Source organism: Artemia sp. Qi Xiang Cuo, unplaced genomic scaffold (assembly GCF_049724085.1).
Source record: "Artemia sp. Qi Xiang Cuo unplaced genomic scaffold, ASM4972408v1 HiC_scaffold_3062, whole genome shotgun sequence".
Taxonomy (NCBI): domain Eukaryota; kingdom Metazoa; phylum Arthropoda; class Branchiopoda; order Anostraca; family Artemiidae; genus Artemia; species Artemia sp. Qi Xiang Cuo.
In genome coordinates this window covers 404552-426533 of record NW_028300457.1, presented here as the reverse complement: position 1 = coordinate 426533, position 21982 = coordinate 404552, and the positions used below count along the sequence as shown (strand labels likewise).

At 35.7% G+C, this 21982-nt stretch overlaps 1 protein-coding gene across 1 annotated transcript in view; it reads right to left on the bottom strand.

The window, feature by feature from the left end:
- Window positions 1–21236, bottom strand: part of LOC148938641 (tRNA (adenine(58)-N(1))-methyltransferase non-catalytic subunit TRM6-like) — a 42239-nt gene extending 21003 nt beyond the window's left edge. The window contains exons 1-4 of the mRNA XM_089107645.1: window positions 21062–21236; window positions 19971–20140; window positions 18226–18338; window positions 13670–13843 (exon numbers count right to left, since the gene is read on the bottom strand). Of these exons, the coding sequence (XP_088963771.1) occupies window positions 13670–13843; window positions 18226–18338; window positions 19971–20140; window positions 21062–21236 (632 nt within the window). The remainder of the gene's footprint in view (window positions 1–13669; window positions 13844–18225; window positions 18339–19970; window positions 20141–21061) is intronic.
- Window positions 21237–21982: the final 746 nt, after the last annotated feature.

Here is a 21982-nt window from a genome sequence, read left to right as displayed (position 1 = left end):
TGTGTGTGTGTCTGTGTGTGTGTCCAGTGTGTGTGTGTGTGTGTGTGTGTGCAAGCCTCTTTGTGTGCGTGTAAGTTCTGCGTGTGTGTGCGAGCCTTCGTGCGTCTGTGTGTGTAGTCCTCGTGTGTGTGTGTGTGTGTGTGCAAGCTCTGTGCGCATGCAAGCCTTGTGTGCACGTAGTCTTCGTGTGCACGTGCAAGCCTCTGTGTGTGTGTGCGTGCGCGTGCAGCCTTTGTGCGTGCAAGCCTTGCGCGTGTGTGCAAGTCCTCGTGTGTGTGTGTGTGTCTCGTGTGTGTGCGCGCGTGCGTGTCTGTGCGCGTGTGCGTCGAGTGCCTTTCAGTGTCCATGCGCAAGCTCTGCGTGTGTGTGTGTGTGTGTGTGCAAGTCTCTGTGTGTGTGCGAGTCCTGCGTGTGTGCGTGCGTCTCGTGCGTGTGTGTGTGTCTTGCGCGTGTGCGTGTCGTGCGCGTGTGTCTGTGCGTGTGCGTGCGAGCCTTCAGTGCGTGCGTAGTGCCTGTGCGTGTGTGTGTGCTTTGCGTGTGTGTGTGCGTCTTCGTGTGTGTGCGTGCGCTTCTGTGTGTGCGTGTGTCTGTCTGTGCGTGTGTGTGTGTGCAAGTCCTTGTGTGCATGCAAGTCTTGTGCGCATGTAAGCTCTCGTGTGCATGTGCAAGCTCTTGTGTGTGTGTGTCGTGTGTGCAAGCTCCAGTCTGTGTGTGTGCGTAAGTCTTCGCGTGTGTGTGTGTAAGCTTGCGTGTGTGTGCAAGCTTTCATGCGTGCGTGTGCAAGTTTTTGTGTGCATGTAAGCTTTTGCGTGTGGGTCTAAGTTTTTGTGTGTGTGTGTGTAAGTTTTTGTGTGTCTAAGCTTTTGTGTGTGGATGTAAGTTTTTTGTGTGTGTTTGTAATTTTGTTTGTGTGTGTGTGTGTTTTTAATTTTTTGTGTGTGTTAGTTTTTTTTTGTGTGTGTGTGTGTATAAGTTTGTGTGTGCATGTAAGTTTGCGTGTGCATGTGTAAGTTTTTGTGTGTGTGTGTGTGTTTGTGTTAGTTTTTGTGTGTTTGTAAGTTTTGGAGTGTGTGTGTTTGTTTTCGTGTGTGTGTGTGTGTTAGTTTTTGTGTGTGTGTGTTAGTTTTTGTGCGTGTGTGTAAGTTTTTGTGTGTGTGTGTAAGTTTTTGTGTGTGTGTGAGTTTTGGTGTGTGTGTGTGTGTGTGTTCGTGTGTGTGTGTGTGTGTAAGTTTTGTGTGTGTGTTTAAGTTTTTGTGTGCATATAAGTTTTTGTGTGCATGTAAGTTTTCGTGTGCATGTGTAAGTTTTTGTGTGTGTGTGTGTGTCTGTAAGTTTTTGTGTGTGTGTGTGTGTAAGTTTTGGCGTGTGTGTGTAAGTTTTCGTGTGTGTGTTTGTTAGTGTTCGTGTGTGTGTGTAAGTTTTGTTGTGTATGTGTAAGTTTTTTTGTGTGTGTAAGTTTTTGTGTGCATGTATGGGGACCGGGGGAGGGCCTTTGGGGCCCAGGGAGGGCGTTTGGGGGTCCGGGGACCTTTGGGGACCGGGGAGTGCCTTTGGGAGCCCAGTGGACCTTTGGGGACCGGGGAGGACCTTTGGGGTCCCGGGGACCCTTGGGGGCTGGTTGGCCCTTTGGGAGCCCGGGGGACCTTTGAGGACCAGGGGAGGGCCTTTGGGGGTCTGAGGAGGGCGTTTGGGGGATAACATTTCGAAATTTTTACTTTTTAGTTTACTTTTTTTTGCGGCGCATCCCTGCGGCGCTTTCCTGCGGTGCATCCCTGCGGCGCATCCCCTGCGGCGCTTTCCTGACCCGCGGCGCATCCCTGCGGCACATCCTGCGGCGCTTTCCTGGCCCACGGCGCATCCCGGCAGCGCTTCTCTGTTCCGGGGGACCTTTGGGGGCCGGGGGAGGGCCTTTGGGGCACAGGGAGGGCCTTTGGGGCACAGGGAGGGCCTTTAGGGGTCCGGGGGCCTTTGGGGCACAGGGAGGGCCTTTGGGGGTCCGGGGGGGCAGTTGGGGGCCTGGGGGACCTTTGGGGACCGGGGAGTGCCTTTGGGAGCCCGGGGGACCTTTGAGGACCAGGGGAGGGCCTTTGGGGGTCTGAGGAGGACGTTTGGGGCCCAGGGAGGGCCGTTCGGGGTCCGGGGGCAGTTGGGGGCCTGGGGGACATTTGGGGACCGGTGGAGGGCCTTTGGGACCCCGTTGGTCCTTTGTGAGCTCGATGGGCCTTTGGGGACCAGAGGAGGGCCTTTGAGGGTCTGAGGAGGGCGTTTGGGGGGCTGGGGCTCTTTGGGAGCTTGGGGGACCTTTGAGTACCGGGGGCTTCCTTCGGGGTTGGGGTGGGGGATCGGAACCCTTTGGGGTTGGGTTAGAGGACCTCACAACACTGTTCAAATGGAACTTGTGTATTATAACGACCACAGAGTTTCACCCTCAAATTCTCTTCTAAAATCTCTTCAAAATCATCTTTTAAAATGTCTCTAACTGTTTCGCCGAAATAGTTCCATAACCTGTCTAAGACAGTTTCGCCCAAATAATCCCTAAACGTAATTCAGCGTGTTCCTTTTGTTTTTGGCATATCTGCGCTAATGCATCTCAAATTAATAAGAAACCTGATCCCCGCGCTAAAACAATTCATCGCTAAGATGTTTCTTGGAGAATTGTTTCCATGGCCTTTGGCTATTAATATCCTTTGGAGTTCGACCAAAAGAGTTGTTTCCGAGGCAAAGACATTAATGACTTGGATCTATTCCTGGAGAATCGTTTCTAGACGAAAATTTTTAAAGTCTGACAGATGATGTCATTGGTTGATTGATCTGTCAAGAAAGGGGAATTAATTTGTTGTTTCTAAGGGGAATTATTGATTCACGATAGGTGAATTGAGGTCGACAGCACAGGTGTTCCAAGGTTGATGTTGTTGTTGTTGTAAGTGCACGCTATCAGCGAATGTCAAGGTCGATGTTGTTGTTGTTGACACCTTGGAAAAAGAGGTCATTGACCCCATTAACCACGTGTTCTCCCTAATGACTCTATGCCCATATATGGTGTGGGGTTCGGAGTTATAGGGTCACTTCTACTCTCATTTGATTGAAAATTGAAATGGCTAGTGCAATTTTAATAGTTGAAGGTTATTGGAGAGCGACTACCGCCCCTCTCACGCCCACCATTTCCCCAAACACATCCAATCAAAATTTTGAGATAGCCCTTTTGTTTAACGTAGTTGAAAGTTCTGGAAATTTGGTTTTAGAGGATGAAAACCACCCTAACAGACCTGAGGGTAAGGGTTGTAGTTTATGCCCTAGGGGCATATAAGGGGTTTATAGAAAGCGTTTTCGTTTCAAAAAGGGCTCATTTGATTGGAAATCGAAAGGCCTAGTGCCCTTTTTAATAGTCGAAAGTGATCGGAAGGCTTGACATTTTGATAGTAAAGATCGATGTGGGTATAATGTATTATTTTTTTTGTTGTTGTTGTTTAGATCAGGGAACTTTGTATCGAAGGAGTTGTCGTGGGAATTTCGGAAAGGGCTCATTCGATTGAAAAGGGCTGATGCCCTTTTTAATAGTCAAAAGTGATTGGAGGGCAACTAATCCCCCTTCCACTACCAACCTACCACGCCCACCCTTCGATTTGCCCATTATGTTTAAAAACTAAATGTTGCCTTAAGATAAAATCAAAATGCACTGTGATAATGCCAGTTCCCAATAAGGCATCTCAGCAGTATCCCAAGAACGACTGAGGGTATTTTATTAAAACTTTCGGAGCTTTTTCTGCACTTAAAATTTAACCAAATCAAAATACCGTAAGTGTATCCAAGCTATCAAAAAAAGTAAACAGATTTTTTTTGCGAATGGTATCAAGTTTTCCATTTCAGGTCAACTAGAGGAGGCATGAAACTAAATTAAACAGTCCTATTTGTGTCCAGATTTTTAAAAGGGTGTATGTTGTTAAAAATTTCTGAAAATTTTTCTCCAGCATACAAATAGCAGGCCAAACTATAAAGTCTTAAAAAACGAAAAGATTTATAGTATTATTTTCTTTTTCCCTGGAAAGACTATGTCAATATAAAACGAACAGATATTAATTAAAAAAATTTTCCCACAAAATAAGTTTTTCAAAGAAAAATAAAGAACTCCATTAAAAAAATATGAGTAAAAATAAAATCAAATAATCTACCAAGCGTGACACTACCACAAATCAACATCGACAAAAAAATGAAACCCAAAACGAACAGAAATTACAATAAATAACCGAATCAAACTCAAAACGAAGAGAAATTAACATAAGTTGGGCGCAAAAACCCCTTTGCCTTCCTAAGGCCAGAACAAAATTTGCACTTTATTGAAAAATACAAATGAATGTGCATTGTCAGTTTAATATACATATACTGATATTTAATAATCAAAATGTCAGTATTTGCTGATTTTTATTAAAGTTATAAAAATAAAAACATTTATATTTTTTCAGCAAAGTGCAAATTTTGTTCTGGCCTTGGGAAGGCATAGGAGTTTTGCGCCCAATTTATGTTAATTTGTGCTTGTTTTGGTCTTTGACTAGGTTATTTATTGTAATTTCTGTTCGTTTTGGGTTTCGTTTATTTATCGATGCTGATTTGTGGTAGTTTCACGCTTGGTAGATTGTTCGATTTTATTTTTGCTCTTTTTTTGTTTTCTTTACTTTTCTTTGAAAAACTTATTTCGAGGAAAAAGTTTTTTTTAATTAATTACGTAGAAGAGTTATTGAACTCTCTAAGACGAATGTAAATAATAAACTAGAAATTTTTATTTTGTTCTGGATAAATATGTTAGTTGTAATTTTAATGATTTAGTATTTTTGCTGATGAAGATCACTGTATATGTGGTCGAAATATCCAGACTTTTGTATCTAATTTCATTGTCTAATAAATGAACTTATCCCTATTTGAACGTTTATTTGTTTAAAAAAAACCTTTGCCACAACAAAGTGCCATATTTGGTCTTTTCCAGCCAAGACAACAATTTTGGCCCAAATCGGGCCCAAAACTTTGAGTAAACATTTTAAGATTTATAGTCGGCTAAAATATTTAATGAGCTGGTGTAAGAAATCCTAATGTCCGAGGACTTTCTGGTACTTAGTGGAGCCTTCGTCCTTAATATATCTAAGAACAGTTCTTGTTTGTAATGAAAGTAAAGAGCAAAGTTAAAACTAAAAACGAACAGAAAATATCATATATGAAGAATGCAGCTCCTTCCTGGTAAAAAAAAACAACAATTTTTTCGTTGAAATTGTGACTCGGGTTTTAAGTCCAACAAATTAGTGAAATTATCAAGATTTATACAGATTTTTATTTATATAAGATAAGATTTTTATAATTTCTATAAGATATATATATATATATATATATATATATATATATATATATATATATATATATATATATATATATATATATATATATATATATATATATATATATATATATATATATATATATATATATATATATATATATATATATATATATATATATATATATATATATATATATATATATATATATATATATATATATATATATATATATATATATATATATATATATATATATATATATATATATATATATATATATATATATATATATATATATATATATATTATATATATATATATATATATATATATATATATATATATATATATATATATATATATATATATATATATATAGACATATATATATATATAAGATTTGTATTTATATCTTATTTATATAATAATCAGTTGAAAAATTGTTATTCTCAACGTAAATAGGTTTTATTAATGAATATGGTTTGGATTTTAATACTAGATTGATATTTTTTTTAATATCAGATAGACTTTGACTATGACATTTCATGTCATATTTTCAATATAAAATTCAATATTTCAAATAAAATGTTGGAAATATGACAGAAAAAAGCAGAAGCTGATTGTCTTTTTTGAGTTTAAAAAGACAATATTAAATTAAAGGGAATACACTCAACTTCAAAATGAGTTCAATTTATATGTCTACTAAGTGCATACATAGAAATTTATGCAAAAAATATAACAATTTCATGAAACTTTTACAGGTTATTTTTATAATATATTTTCGATTGAATATCTGTAGTTAGAGAATTTGTGAAACTGCTACCTTAATATAAACAGTACTAATCATTAAAATATCTTACACTCTAATCTGAAATATTTTCTAATTAATAACAAAATCCTTACGTGAGATCAGCTCTCATTTTTGCGATGAACGCCTTTTTTTACAAGGAGAAACACGAAGCGTTAAAAAATATTTCTTTGTATTTGCCACAATTTTGCTGTTAACGCTAAATATAAATTAAACAAATTTATCAGAAGAAACATTCGCCTGTAAATATATTTAAGTCCTTTACGTTCGCCTAAAGGAACCAAGAGCTTCCAAAAACTAGGGAATTTTTCAATTTAGTGTACATTTTCAACTGGGCTTAAATATACTACACTTTAAGACTATGAATAATGCTTCAAAAACTGACCAACATATAACTCCAATTTGCCACAGAATTAATTAACAAATCCTTAATAATCTTATCATTACTCTTCAATCACAAAAATAACGTTCAGTGATTATGTATGATATTCCATAATGTAAACTTAAGTGCTAATATCTTCCCATAAACTTTTAGAGTTTCCGCAGTAAAAAGTAAACAATTTTAATGTCAATAGTATGCACCGTTTTTTGGAAGGGGGGTAGGAACAAGGCCTTAGGCTAGAACGTCTATATATTCTTCGGCAGGAGGAAGCCGTTGTCATCCTTTAGTTTTGTACAATTAGTCTCTTGTCTTCCTGTTTTGATGGTAATAGTAAAGAATACGGCATTGGACTTTACAATCCCTACCGGCGGTGCTGATATCCGTTTCTTGGCCCTTCAGCCAGAAAGTGCAATGGGGGGGCTGGGGATCAACTATCTTGTGCTTTCGCACACCCTTCCTGTTTACCTTCCCCAGATTTCTCCAGGTACCCATTTGAAGCTAGGTCGACTCTGGATGAGCTTAGAGAGTCACGGTACTGACCCCCGTACCAAACCAATTAATTGGGTACACTAGGATTCGAACCCTCACCGGACAAAGGATTCTAAATTCAGCAGACCAGTCCACTCGACTACGACGACCTCTGTTTTGATTAAATAAAAAAAACAAGTTTTTTACACTGAAAGTAAGGAGCGATATTAAAACTTAAAACGAACAGAAATTATTCCGTATATGAAAGGGGCTGTCCCCTCCTCAACACCTCGTTCTTTACGGTAAAGTTTTACTTTCTCACAACTCTACTTTTGTTAAACAATAAAAAACTTCAGCGTAAAGAGCAAGGCGTTGAGGAGGGGACAGCCCCTTTCATATACGTAATAATTTCTTTTCGTTTTAATTTTTAATTTCGTTCCATAATTTCAGTTTAAAAAAATTTATTTTTTTATTTAATTTCTGATCTTTTTTAAGTTAATGCAGCTTTTATTTTGGCTCACCGTCGTTGAATAAATAAACAAAATTTGCATAAAAATTTTACTTTTCTTTTGCTAAATGGCTGTCTCTAAATTCGGTTCTGACGTAATTTACAAATTAACTTACGTAACGAACTTCTATATTCGTATATTTTTCTTCTGGCAAAAAATACAAAGTTGCAGATATTTGAGGATATGAGCTTGAAGCCTATGTAATAGGGTTTTCTGATACGCTGAATCTGACGTCATTTTCATTAAAATTTTTTCACTTGTAGGGGATGTTTCCTCCCTCTTTAAAAAGTCAGGTAAATTTTCTCAGGCTCGTAGCCTTTGATGAGTAATACTACACTTAATAAAGTTTATATATTTAGAATCAGCATTATAAACCCATTTTTTTTTATACATTTATTGACATCAAAATTCCGTTTTTAAAAGTTTCGATTACTATTGAGCCGTATCGCTTGTTTTTTCTTTATTGTTTTTTTTTATTACGTATATATTATTACGTATATGAGGGGGGTTCTCCCCTTAGTCAATACCACGCTCTTTACGTTAAAAGTTAAAAAAAATGTTTAATTCACAAACCCCTGAATCACAAAGGCCGTTTAATTAGAATAGATAGCTCTTTTGAAGGCACTAAAAAAACACTAAAAAGCACTAAAAAGAGCGAGGTATTGACTTGGGGGAGAACCCCCTCATATACATAATAATTTATTTTCGTTTTAAGTTCTAATGTTGCTTCTTACTTTCAGTTGAAAGGACTTGTTGTTTTTTTAAATTTAATTTCTGATCGTTTTTTAAATAATGCTTGGAAATCCGGTGCCCCCTTCATAGCAATAACCCTTCCCCCATGAAAACTTCCTTCTTGGTAATATACTCCCACAAACCCCCCGCCCCCCTGCCCCCCCACCCCCACTCCTAACAAAAATCCCCCTGAAAACGGCTGCATATTTACCAATAGGCAATACTATATGTAAATATTGGGTAAAGTTCATAACTTTCATCCCTCCCCCCCGGGGACTTTGGGGGATTAAGTCATCCTAAAATACATAGTTATCATATTTTCGACCATGCTGAACAAAATAGCTATCTCAAAATTTTGAACGGGTGACTTTGGGAAAAAAATGAGCGTGGGAGGTGGCCTAGTTGCCCTCCCTTTTTTTGGTCACTTAAAAAGGGCACTAGAACTTATAATTTCCGTTCGGATGAACCCTCCCATGATATTCTAGGACCACTTGGTCGATACGATCACCCGTGGGGAAAAAAAACAAAAACAAACAAACAAATTAACACGCATCCGTGATCTTTCTTCTGGCAAAAAACGCAAAATTCCATATTTTTGTAGATAGGAGCTTGAAACCTCCGCAGTAGGGTTCTCTGATACGCTGAATATGATGATGTGATTTTCATTAGGGTTCTATATCTTTTAGGGGGTCTTTCCCCCTTTTTTTGAAAATCAGCCAAATTTTCTCAGGCGCTTAACTTTTGATAAGTAGGACTAAACTTGATGAAACTTATATATTTGAAATCAGCATTAAAATCTGATCCTTTTGATGTATCTATTGGTATCAAAATTCCGTTTTCTAAAGTTTCGGTTACCATTGAGCCGGGTCGCTCTTACTTATAGTTTGTTACCACGAACTGTTTGATGAATGTCTTCTATTCCTGAAATAAGCTTATGCGACGCTATCTGGCCCAATAATTGGATTTTATGTGGTGAAAAATTGTCATTTTTAGATAGGATGTTAGTAAACTTTTCTTTTCCTTGTGAGGAGGGGCATTCACTCCCACGATTATTTCTTCTTTAAAAAATCTTCTGTTAGGAGGAGAATAGGGTAAAGATTTGCAAAAAGTTTATTTGGCACAATTTTTTTTTGCCATTTTTTATCATTTTTTGGTGCTGAATTTTTAACCATTGTAGTGGTTTTTAGTCTCCCTGAGGTAGTAATGTTTTATCCGACGTCTTTGTTATGTGAATATAATGAAGGAAGGAGTCTCTCTTTCACTATTATTCTCTTGTTTCACTAGTCTCTTGTTTCACTATTCTCTTGTCTCACTATCTATCTATATCTTGTTTCACTATTATTCTCTCTTTCACTATTAGTTTCTTGTTTTGCAAGTAACTACAGTATTTTAAAAATCGTATTCCCGGCAACGAAGAATGATTAAATATAATGTTGACCTTCCAATTATTATTTTGACGATTATGCCTCTTCTTTAAAAGTAATAAATCACTAAAACAGATAGATTCTGTGGCAATCTTTTGTAAGCTCTCTTTTGCCAAAGCCAAGAAAATTGAGTTTGCGCTTCGAATAGTTTCCATTCCCAAAGAAGTCTTGCAGTTCTGTTTTGGTGTGGAGTCAATTATAGTTCATTGTGCTTTTAGCCATGGGAGATCATGATGAATAAGGTCAGTCACCTTAACCCTCTTACTAAGGTACAGTCTTAACTCGAAGGGCTTATATGCATCTTTAGCGTTACAAAATAGCTTATTAACTGTTCTAGAAACATTAAGATATGGCTGAATTAAATCCGGGTTCTCTGCACTATGTCCTTTTTATATTAGGGTATGTGCATAGGTTGAGAGGGAATGCGAAAAGTTTTACAGGTTCTGTGTCCTTTCTCTTCTGGCACGAGTTTGACGTATCTTGAAGTTCATTGTAGATCTCATGTAGTTTAGGTGATTTTATATGTTTTTGAATGAGGATGGCTAAAGGCCCATTTTCAATGAGAATTTCCTGATACCGTCTTTTAGCTAGGGCTAATTGGAGCCAACCAGATGTTACAAAGGATTTTTTAATTGGTTGAAAAATTCTAGGAAAAATTCTGATTGGCTCAAATTAGTGCTAGTTAATTCTTGATATTAACCAAATCTCATTGTGAGTAGACCTTAAGTCATACCTTTGTTGGTAAACTAGACCACAGTTTGCTAAATTTGGGAAGGATCTTGTTCAAGGACATACGATGCCTTAAAGAATCACCCTATCATCTGGTCCATTATAAACTTTTTTAGTTTGTGTGGGAAAACTATTTAGAATTAACTGGGCGGTCTTGCCATAACCTCTAAAATATGAATAAGAGATCAGAATAAATGACAAAAACTACAAACCGACATCTACTTTCCTGGATATCTTAGAAAACCCATCTAACTTCTTCTGTTTGTGCTGGAGATAGAGATATTTACTTTTATGAAACCTGCGTTATCAGAAATGTAATTTTTTTTCAATTAAATGGAGCAGAATTTTTTTCTTTATAAAGTTAAGGAAAGGGCAAACCCTAAAAATTTCCGAGCATAGTTCGGAAAACTCTAAGAACCACTTCAAAAGAATTATCATTTCAGCAATTTGGCCCGGGGTGGAGCCAGGATTTTTTTTAGGGGTGGGGGGGGCCAAATAGGTTGATCCGATAAACTTGCGTTAGGAGCAAGTTTAATTAAGGCAATCTTCCGTTAATTAAGTAAATTGAACTACTTTAGGCTACGTTAGGGGGGGGGGCATCTCCCGTCCTCTGGATCCGCCACTGAATTCGGCCGCTCTGGGTGTTCCATGTAGTGTCCCCTGCTTTGATTGACAAACTTGCTGACAAAAAGAAAATGCAATTTTTAGTCTTTTTAGTCAATTTTCAGTCAAGCCACAAATTCTGGACAGCTTTCGATGATAGCTAGTCCCCTGGGAAGATTCGCATATGGACACTTTGTCTTTGAGACGGTCATCCGACACTGAGGGACTCAAAATGATTATTATGGTATCGTGCACTATGTCCTGTGGCTCTCAAAATGACTTTTATGGTATCTTGCACTGTGTATAGAGCATTGAACTTAAACTTTCAAAAAGTGTTGATTTTGCCGAAGGCTGTTAAAAAAAACAAAAAACTCTTGAATATCTGAAGTCTACATAGAATATCTTTTATGGAAACCATATAGATTTTTAAACATAAATGTTTACTTCGGACCAGCGGCGAGTTCGGTTGGATTACCTGTATTTAGTTTCGCACATTATTGGCAAATCCTGAAATAGACTTGCCTAAAGAATGTTATGTTTTTCTAAGGTTGTTTCTTAGCTGATTTAAATATGTAGTTTTTGTGTTATACATCCAACGATATTTGTAAGAAATATTTTAAAGCTCGGTATTAGTGTTTCCTTCTAACCATGATAAAAGTGAATCGTCTATACATAATCCGTTACTATCCCATTATGCGGGCCTCTCTAAAAAGTCAAGTTTGGTTAATGCTAATGAAAAAAAATAAAATATGATGAATATATAATAGTTTAGAAACAAATTTGGGCTATATATTTGCACATTAGGGGGTGGGGGGTAAAGTATTGCATATATCAAATACGTAACCTAACCTAACCTTGGTACCTCCCCCCCCCAAACCCCCCCCCCCCGAAAAAAAACACAGTTTAATATTGTATACGCAATGAAAACCTTGCTATCATTACCTGCTCTATAACAGTTAAGACGTCAAAAACGGGTTTTATCATTGCCTAGTCTATAGTGATTAACACGAGAGGCCCGCGTAATGAGATAGTACCCATAATCTATACAGAAATGTTGACACTGAAAAATACAATAGAGTATAAGATAAGAGGCACTATTGTCTTTCCTGAAATATTAAAACGACTAAAATATCGATTATTTCTCCTAGTTAGCCTGGCTGGCTTTCAGTTCAAAACAAAAAAGTAAGGACAAAAGGAAACATATGGAGAAGAGCTAAAAAGTAAACATTAAAGCGCAAAACCAAAGTCAAACAAAATTAATTGCATTTCAGAACTTGAATACAGAGCTTCTGCTATAAAGAGTGAGAAGTTAATGTCCCAGATGCAGACGGTTTTCTGGGAGTGTAGGCATAGGACCTCCATCCCCTGAGATCTCTAAATGAATTACAATTGTCCAAATAATCTCACCATTTCTCCCAAAATTTTGATGTTTGCGATGAAAAAAATGGTAGATCTGTGGAAATGAATGTATTGTTTCAAACCCAAAAATAAGCAGAAATTAACATGAGTAGCGCTCACAACCCTATGCCTTCTCAAAGCCGGAACATAATTTGCACTTTACTGAAAAACAATATATTTTAAATGTTTTCACTTTTTTAGCCTTAATAAATCAAAACTATTAGGAATTTAAGGAATAAATATCAGCAGTGTATTTCAAACCGACAATGCACATTCATTTGTATTTTTTTTTTCTATGGTAAATTACAAATAGTGTTCTGGCCTAGAGAAAGTATAGGGGTTGTGGGCCCTACACGTGTTAATTTCTGCTCGTTTTGAGTTTGATTCGGTTATTTATTGTAATTAATTAAAAAAACATCCACAAAATAATTTTTTCAGAAAAAAGTAAAGAACTCCATTTGACCAAAAATGAACAAAAATAGAATCAAATAATCAGACCAATTTGAAAATACATTTAAACATTGAAGAGGTAGCCGGCGAAACGGTGGCAAGAAACGATGTAGAGCTAGATCGAGTGCTGGAGAGAACGATAACATACAACTAATATGTGCGATGAGGCCTTATCGGCAGCTGCTACGCTTTTACGTTGGTTCAGGAGCAGTGTTCTTCTGAGTCTAGGGAAACTTGAAGAAAAAGGGACAGCAGTCTCTCTTCAAAGGAAACAACAAAGGATGCTTCTACATTATTTCAAATGAGATAATATTTTTTTCTTCATTTACCAACAACCTTTATCTGCATTAACTAGCACGTTATTTAAGTAAAATAAGTCTGCACAAATACATATCATATATGTTTTCTTAGAAGTAGAAAACACATAGAAGACCAAGTGGACAGTATTTTATAGGAAATAACTTTGTCTTTTCTGACTTCTAATGGTTTTGATGACTAACACATTTAATTTGGTTTAAGCATTTTATCAACTGCCACAATTTTTTGGTGCCAGAGAAGATAAAATCGATCCTCAAAGCCCACTAACGAGGGAAATTGAGTAAAAATGCATCTTTTATGTGTCGTTTCTCGTATTTAATCGTTTATATTGGTTTTTGAACATCAACAGTCACTTTAAATCACTTCTAATCAGGTAAAGCTTGTCCATTAATACATGGGCAGATTGTCCCCTCTACTACAATTCCTTATTTAATTGGCAGGTTTAAAAAAAAATCGGCTCAACATTTACCTCAACATTTTAGTATCTGACTCAGTGGAAAGTAAACATTCTAGAAAAAGCTTACTTTGGGGATCCACTTCCTCCATGAATCTGGTAAACAGTTCCCACCGAGCCGACTCTTTCCATAATGGCCGCTGTCATTAAACCGAGACTACTGTTCTCAAAAACTAAATATCTTCCTCCCGATCTGATGTTAGCACGAGTCAATATCTGTGAGAGCATGTCAATCCTCAAGTTCCTGAAAGAAAACAGAATATTTTAATAAGAGTGATACTGATACTGACTTTATTACTAAATATAGTTTCAATTATTTACAATTTACATCTACTGCACTAATGCAAAATCTACACTTTTGTTGGAGTACAGTAGAAAATTTTTAACATTTTTTAAACACACCAGCCAACAGCATTAAAAATAACTAAAAAACAAAACAACACTAAAGTCCTTTACATAATCGTTTCCACAATAGACATATTCCTCCCAACAACCCTACTCCTTCCCTACTGGCCCATCCTTCCATCCCCCTATTACTCACTATCACCCCCAACCAACCATTCCTCCTTACCATCCCCCAACCAACCGTTCCTCTCTACCAACCAACAAAATGCACAATTCAATCATCAGTTAAGAAATATGAATTCATATATTGGCAAAAAGTAACTTAAGGAAAACTGACAAAATTATAATTGAGTGATACTTCACGTGACCATCATACTTCCGAGGATGTTTGTTTTCCACAGTAGTTTTTCACACATGGCTCCAAAGAACCTACAATACTTTAGACAACCTCATACATTTTTATTTGTAGTAATCTCTTCTGTTTAGAAATTTTTATTTCTGTTTTTTTTTAGTTAAACTCAATTATTTATTGAAATTTCTATTGTAGTTTATTTTGGGTTTGATGCCTTCAGTAACAACAATTTATGTTTTTTTAATTTTAAAGTTTTAAACTAGTTAATTTCTGTTGGTTTGAAGTTTTACTAACGCTCTTTATCCTTTTTTTTACAGAATGTATCCAATTTATCAAACTGTATAAGAGTAATGTATCGTCTGTGGCGGTATCTTCTGTGATTCAGCTACATCATCAACTTTTCTTCCTTTGAATGGGTTCTAAAATATTCAGTTTTATTATACAATTCTTCAGTTGTATTGTACAATATTCAGTTATAGTGTCATTTATAGTCTGTGGCTGCAACGCCATCAACTTTTCTTCCTTTGAATGGGTTCTAAAATATTCAGTTTTATTACACAATTCGTACTGAAATAATAATATTGCTCAAGAATAAAAAAACAACTATTTCCATTCAGTCAGGAAAAGCACGGGATTCCTTCTTGTACTACGGACAAGAAAATAAGGGGAGGGGTGTTCGGAAGAGGGTGGACATATATGAAAAATATAGGACATTCCGCAACAAATTATAAAAAAAAATACTCCTTATGTGCTAGGTACTCATTATTTTTAGTTACATTACACTGTTTTGCTAAGTGTTTTCCATTTTCCAATTTAAAATAACCAATTTAATTATACAATATAAAGAATAAACATAACAATAGTTTCAACAATATAATAAAAATAATAAATAATAAAAGTAAAATAATAAACATAAAATTTTCGACGAAGGCAGCTCAAATCAAAATGGGACGAGGATGGAACTAGAGTAAATAAAACAGTCAAAGGGCTACAAAAATAAAAATAAAAAATAAATAAAAGCAACCCCCTTTAAAATACCGTTAACTTTGAATTCAACTACATAAACGCCTGAGTTACTTACATAAAATTATATAACAAACTCAATGAATAGTACAAAAAAACGTACACAGATCGGAAACAAATATAAAAAAGTATTACAAATATTTTAAGATTTTTTTTTAATCGAAATTTGTTAGCTGAGTTTTTTTTTTGTTTTTTTTATTGTCAAAAGTTTGTTTAGAAGGGCTGGCAAATTAAAATCTCCCCAAATCTAAAAGGCTATTAAAATGCTAATTAGTGTTGTTTGAATCAATATACAGATTATACAGAACCATTTATATGGATAATTCCCCTTAGCCAAGTTTTATTTTGCTCTTTACCATAACTAGAAAAAAATTCTTGAAAAAATACTTAATAATCTATACTTCAGTGCAAAAGAAATCACCATTATTCCAATTTATACAAAATTTAAATGTTATCAACTACTGCTACTACTAAAAACTCACAGTATCACCAAGCCGCCTGAGGTCAACACAGTTACGCACACTCCTCTTTCATCCCAATCTATTCAAAGCCTCCCTCCATTTTCTCACCCCATTCTGGGACGACCTGCTTTTCGTTTGGCCTTAGACGGTTGGCCGACAAAGACAATCGTTGGCAATTTTTTATCCATCATCCGCAGAACGTGTCATTTTGAACCACACTTTTTGTAACCCACTGTCTAAGATACGGTTAGTCAGTTGGGTACCCAATACAATTCGTAAGCAATTTCTTTGGAAATCATCTAGCAAAATCTACTCCGTTTTCCAGAGCGTCCACGCTTCATAACCATACTTTGCCACTGTCATAACTATAATTTTCAATATTCTATTCTTGGTTCACGGACTTATCTTTCTATTCTTCCAAACTCTTTTCAACTATGAAAAACAACCTGGGCCTTGCCTATTCTAATTTTAGCATCTTCACTGCACCCACTGCCTTTACTAATAATACTTCCTATGTAAGTGAAGGTGTCCACTTGATTCACTTATTCTTAGTCTTAATGAGTTAGTCATTATGTTATGAACTGATCAAATATTATTGAGAGGTGGGTACATTTGGTGGGAGTGTCAGGTTTTTTAACCTCCCAAATTACAAAATCCAATCCAGTATACTTTCGATTATGCGTCGGCGGATTATTCATGTTCCTCAAAGAAACCTACTTATTTTAATAAATACAAGGTGTGTACATTCAAGACAACAATGCAACTATGCAATAACAAACTTCATTTGGGTTATACAATGATCATAATTTAATCATTTCGTTTAAATAAAACATGTGAAAGTTCATGTGGGATTGAGGTAGATGGCATTCCTCCTGTCATTTAAGGTGTTTAAGCTTCAAATTTGTTCCAACATAAATGTAAAAAATAACAAATGAGTGAAATAATAAACGAATAAAAGAAAAAAAATTAATACATTTTTTGAAAGAGTAAACAATGATGATTAAAGAAATAAATGTTTGTTCCTTTGAGTTTAAATGCCTATTTCTTTTTAGCATAGATTTGCCTATTTATGCTCGTCATGCCTATTTAAGTCATTTCTGTGGCGTTAAGCAAAAGGTAGTAAGTCCACTTTTTATGATTTTACAGGAGAGCAAAATGAAAATAAAAACGCACAATGAAAAAGTCTTTCTCACAAATCAGACTTTAAGTAACTTGAAACTTTAAAGGGTGATTCCTAGTTAACTTTTTTATCAGAATTCGCTGGAAATGTCCAAATTGCTAATTGTTCATTACTTAGAAAATAAGAGACTTACACTCTTTGTTACGCCCTTTTGGAACAATTTATTACTTGGTCAGAGTTGAAGATAAGCCCATTTTGAGTAGACCAATCGATAGACCTCTTCGAGCCCTTATAAACCATTCTATTCATTTCCGGAAAAAAGTAGACTTACGCCCATTTTGCTTAACGCCACAGATATGTCATACCCATTGTCAAACAGCATACCTTCAGACCGATCTGATTGTTCCACCTACAAAAAAAAATATGCATGTGTTTATTCATGGCATAAATATGTATGTTTATTTATCGTCTATTTCGTTGTTAAATTTCAAAGTTGAAAAAAGCCCCAAAGTGAGATAGGAAGCTGTCTGTGAGATATCTAGGCCACTTTATAAAAGAAACAGGTTTTTATTCAATTTTGCGGTAAGGATGTGATATATTTATAATGTGTTAAAAAAAAATGTAAAGAAAAAAATACTATAGAAAAGAAGATGAGCTTAATGGTAAAAAATTAGAAAAAAAGAAGCATGGAAGATGAAATGCGTTTATTCATTTTAGATATATTTTATTTCGTCATTTTTAGATATTGACCAAGTGGATACTGATAAGTGAAAAAGTGTTTGTGAGAAATAACACAATAATGAGACGAATCTCTATTTGGTGAATGTAGAAGGGAAAGAAGATGACAGAAGAAAAAGTTGCATATCTTCTTGTACTACGTCTTCAATGCAAAGCCCGTAAAGAAAAATAGAGGGCAAAAAAAAGAATGAGGGCCACGTGCATCAAGATAAATGTATGTCGCTCGTCTATACCCTCTTATTAACAACAACAAGTTGAAAAAGGGTAAGTTTTTTTTCATATTTATCGCACAATCAAGCGTCTTCAGGTCCTAGTTTTACGCTTTAGATTGACTGCTTGCAATCCACATACAACCCATTGAAACTGTTGTTAAAATATCAAATTTAGTTCGCCGGTAATTAGAATAAGCTTCATGAGTAAAACAGAATTTTAATACAATGACCATAAGATGCAGATGAATTTACACTAAGAGACCTAAAAAGAAAATGAATAGGAAACAAAACACAAAGGGGAAATATAAAGGGGTAGGATTGAAGAACCGATGTGGAAAATAGAAAAAAGTAAAAAAAATGACAGGGTCAACTTACAAAATCTTAAGAGGATTCTGGGCATAAAGCATTTGGGCTATAAGGCGAATCGATGGTCTCAACACTTCGATGTATTCGAAATACTTTTTTTCTTTCTTCTTGACGTACTTCTCCTAAAAATGATGCAAGACAACAATAAAAATTTTAAAATAAAAACTGAATATAAACTAGAAATCACGTAAAATAAGAATAAAACCTGAATCGCTTAAATTGACGTCAGAGCGTGTTTTTATATTTGACGAAGTAAAGCAAAGACTGTGAACTGGTCAAAATTTCAATTTCATTCTACATACATTTTTCTTGGTTTCTAGTGGTTTCCTGATTGTGCTGAAAAAATTTCAGCACCAAGAAATTTTTTTTGCTTAGCACCTTAAGTAAGCATCCCTCGCAAATGACCATTGCAAGAGGGTCCTAAATTCCAAAGGTCAAAAGGGCCATTACTTTGCTCAGGCGCTTGAGTGGAGGCTTCCAATGTCATATGAAGTCCAGTCAGGTCCCCCAAAGTAGAACTTAAGACAATAACATTAAACACGGTCAATGAATCGGTAGACAACCCTGACTTCCCAAAAATATTTCATGATTCAAAGATAGCACTGAACTTAAAGCTTTATTTTTTTTATTCAGCTTAATTTGTTTAATTTTTTAGTGCTTATAGCACTTTAAATTGTTGTCAATAGAATGTGCTTCGAATAAGTCTCATTTAAAGTCTAGGAGACTTAACTCATAAATATTCATGGAAGGCAGAAGTTACGACAGAATACTCAAAAATGGTCAAAATAGGCAGGAATATTTGGAAGGCCGCCAGAAGAGACACTGGTCATGACAAAATACTACACTTTGGTCAATAAAGCATGGCCTTCATACCAGGAACAACTTCGATTATTTTTTACAGGTATCTATTGACATGCCAAAATTCAATACGATTATTTTGGCTCCTTTGCATCTATTTACTCAGTCAGAACTAGCAGTATTTATAATCGTGTATGCTGAACACTATTGTTACTGAACACTATTGAACACTATACTGAACACTATTGTTACTACATTATTGTCAACTTGTAGTCTTGTACGTTGATGTATTGTAGCATTGTTAGACCAGTAAAAAAGAAAATGTCAAATTCGGAGCAAGTCTTCAACTCCAAATTTAGTCTCTTTAATTGAGTAGCCTACCCTAAACTTTAAAACAGCTTATATAAGTCTTGAGCTCTAATGTTGTTTTTGATTTCGTTTGATTAAGATTGCTTTTTATGTAATTTTTCAATAGTATTTTGGCACTATTTGGACCAAAATTGCAGTATTGCCGTATAAAATGGCAGAGATGGACACTTAGCAATGGCGCAATCCCTTATGATGCTTGGATTGAGGGCTAAATCTTTTCCATTTTCATTCAAAGAGCCCTCTTCTAAATTCGAAGATCCTATTTGGACGCGATTATCCCAAGACAAAAACAGCAAAAAAAGGCAAACATATAGACGCATATCCATGACCATCCTTTTCAGGAAAGTACTAAATTCCGTTTTTTAGAAGATGGTGGCTTGAAAGACCACTTGGGGATTCTCAGACATGCTGAATTTGATGGTTTAATTTTCATCATGGTTAAACCTTTTTTTGTGGGCTTTTAATCCTTTATCTAAAATTTTTCTTATGCTTGTAGCCCTTGTTGATTAACTTTAAGCTTTATAAAATTTATCCTACATATTTGGAATATTCTAAATATGATGCAAATATTCTTTAAATCATCTTACTTGTGAAAATCCAGTCTTTAACTCAAAAGCAGCATTATTTTCTACAAGCTGCTTTACAATATCTGCAGCTGATGTCCCTTCCTTGCGAAGCTGAGCTATCTCCTTGTGTGAAAGCTTCTGAGAAGTATTATCATCCCATTGGCTCTGGTTATCCTCACCAGAACCTATACCTAAGAAAAAATTGATACAAACAATGATTTAAAAATTACGTTAACGACAACAAGATGCAAAAGAAATTAAAAACATGTTTCGATATTTTTTTCTAATTAATAAGAATTTGTTTGAAAACAGAATATTTTTGGTTGAATGAACATACGTTAGGTAGTATTAATTTTAGTATTAACAGTAGATTTTGTAACTTCTAAAAATAAAAAAAAAAGAAAACTTAATACAAATTGTAAAAAGAGGAAGTGTTTCAAGAGCCATTGAAATAATAGATGGAATATTGCGATCTTGAGAATGTAGGCTAAGAAACTCCGTTTGACCAAAATTGTTACAGAGCGCTTTAGAATTACCATGGAAGAAACGATGATCTGTTGCAATAGAAAATATATGTACATATATATACTGTATGGTGCAATCATTGCAACCACAATTCTAGTTTATCATAAAAAAAATGACAAATTAAATTATTCTTTCTCAGCCCGGGGAATCGCAACCAGACAGCAAAAAGGGTAAGCAAAAGATTTAAACACTAATCATAGAGGAAGAGTGTTCAGCAATATTTACCCAGGACTACTTAATGCAATGACATGGTTTTAACAGCAGTAATGCAGTATCGGGGCAACATATACTGAATTTCCCTCTTATGTGGGTGGCAAAAAAACAAACAACAGATTTCCCGAAAAATTAAAAATTGTTTTAACCCTTGCTCCGTACATTCCCTGTGCCCCCCCCCTCCTGCCACCGTATCAAGGGATAGATGTGTTTTCACTTAGGCTATTAGGATTCAAAACCAGTCGAAATGGCATGCACAGAGTCAATAAATTAGATTCATAGTAGAATGAAATCTGGCATTCTTTTGGGGACATTCTGTATAAGTGTGTACCACACATCTTATTGTAAAGACACTCATTCGATTCAAAATTTACCTTCTAAAACAACATCCCTCAAGTCTGAAACTTTGTCAGTAAAAACGGCCTTAAAATTGCGTCCTGTCTGGTGAACAAGCTTAAAAACTGAGCCAATTTTGTATCCCAAGACGTCACTAATATCAACAGTGTCTCTACCTAGTTGCACTTGCCTGAAAAGAATGCAAAAACACATATACATAAACAAACACCAGCATAAACAAGGAGTGATGAGGGCTCTCCCCGTAAAATTGATTCAAAGACTCCCCCTCGGTATCTAAGCCCAAAACATATTTTGTAGTAGATTTAAACCTAAATTGCAGGAAAGGTCTTATGGCACTGTCTAATCGTAAAATTCGGGCTAAATACACCTATGCATACTACAGGGTGGTCCACATGTCACAGTACCACAGTGCGTGTTCCATTAACTGAGTGAAGTCAAATTGACCAGGTCGCCAACTGAACGGTTGGCCAGGCGCCAGAGACAGGTTAGCCAGACGCCAAAGACATAAAAATGCATTAAACATATAGACAAAGTGTGATTACAGCAGTAACAATCTAATATTCTTATGCAGAGGCAGTCAAAGTAATTTAATCCTCGGTGCTTTACTACACACCTGAATTTCGGGCCCAATTAGCCTAGGCTAACCTTCAACTTAATCCTGCGATAGTGTCGTGGATTGATGCTCTGCTGGGCAATCGATCCTCATGAATCGATCACCACCTCAGCATGGTTGAGCAACAGGCTTGCTTCATATTCATGAAAAAAAAAACAAAAGCAAAAACAGCAACTGAAACGTTGATTCGATGCCGTATGTGCCAGCAATGATTGTGAAGGATCTTTATTTTAATTTTTGTGTTTTAAATCATAAACTTGAAAAAAAGAAATTAAGACATTTTAATGATATAATGATCTATTGAAGCTTATGTTTCTTCCGTGCC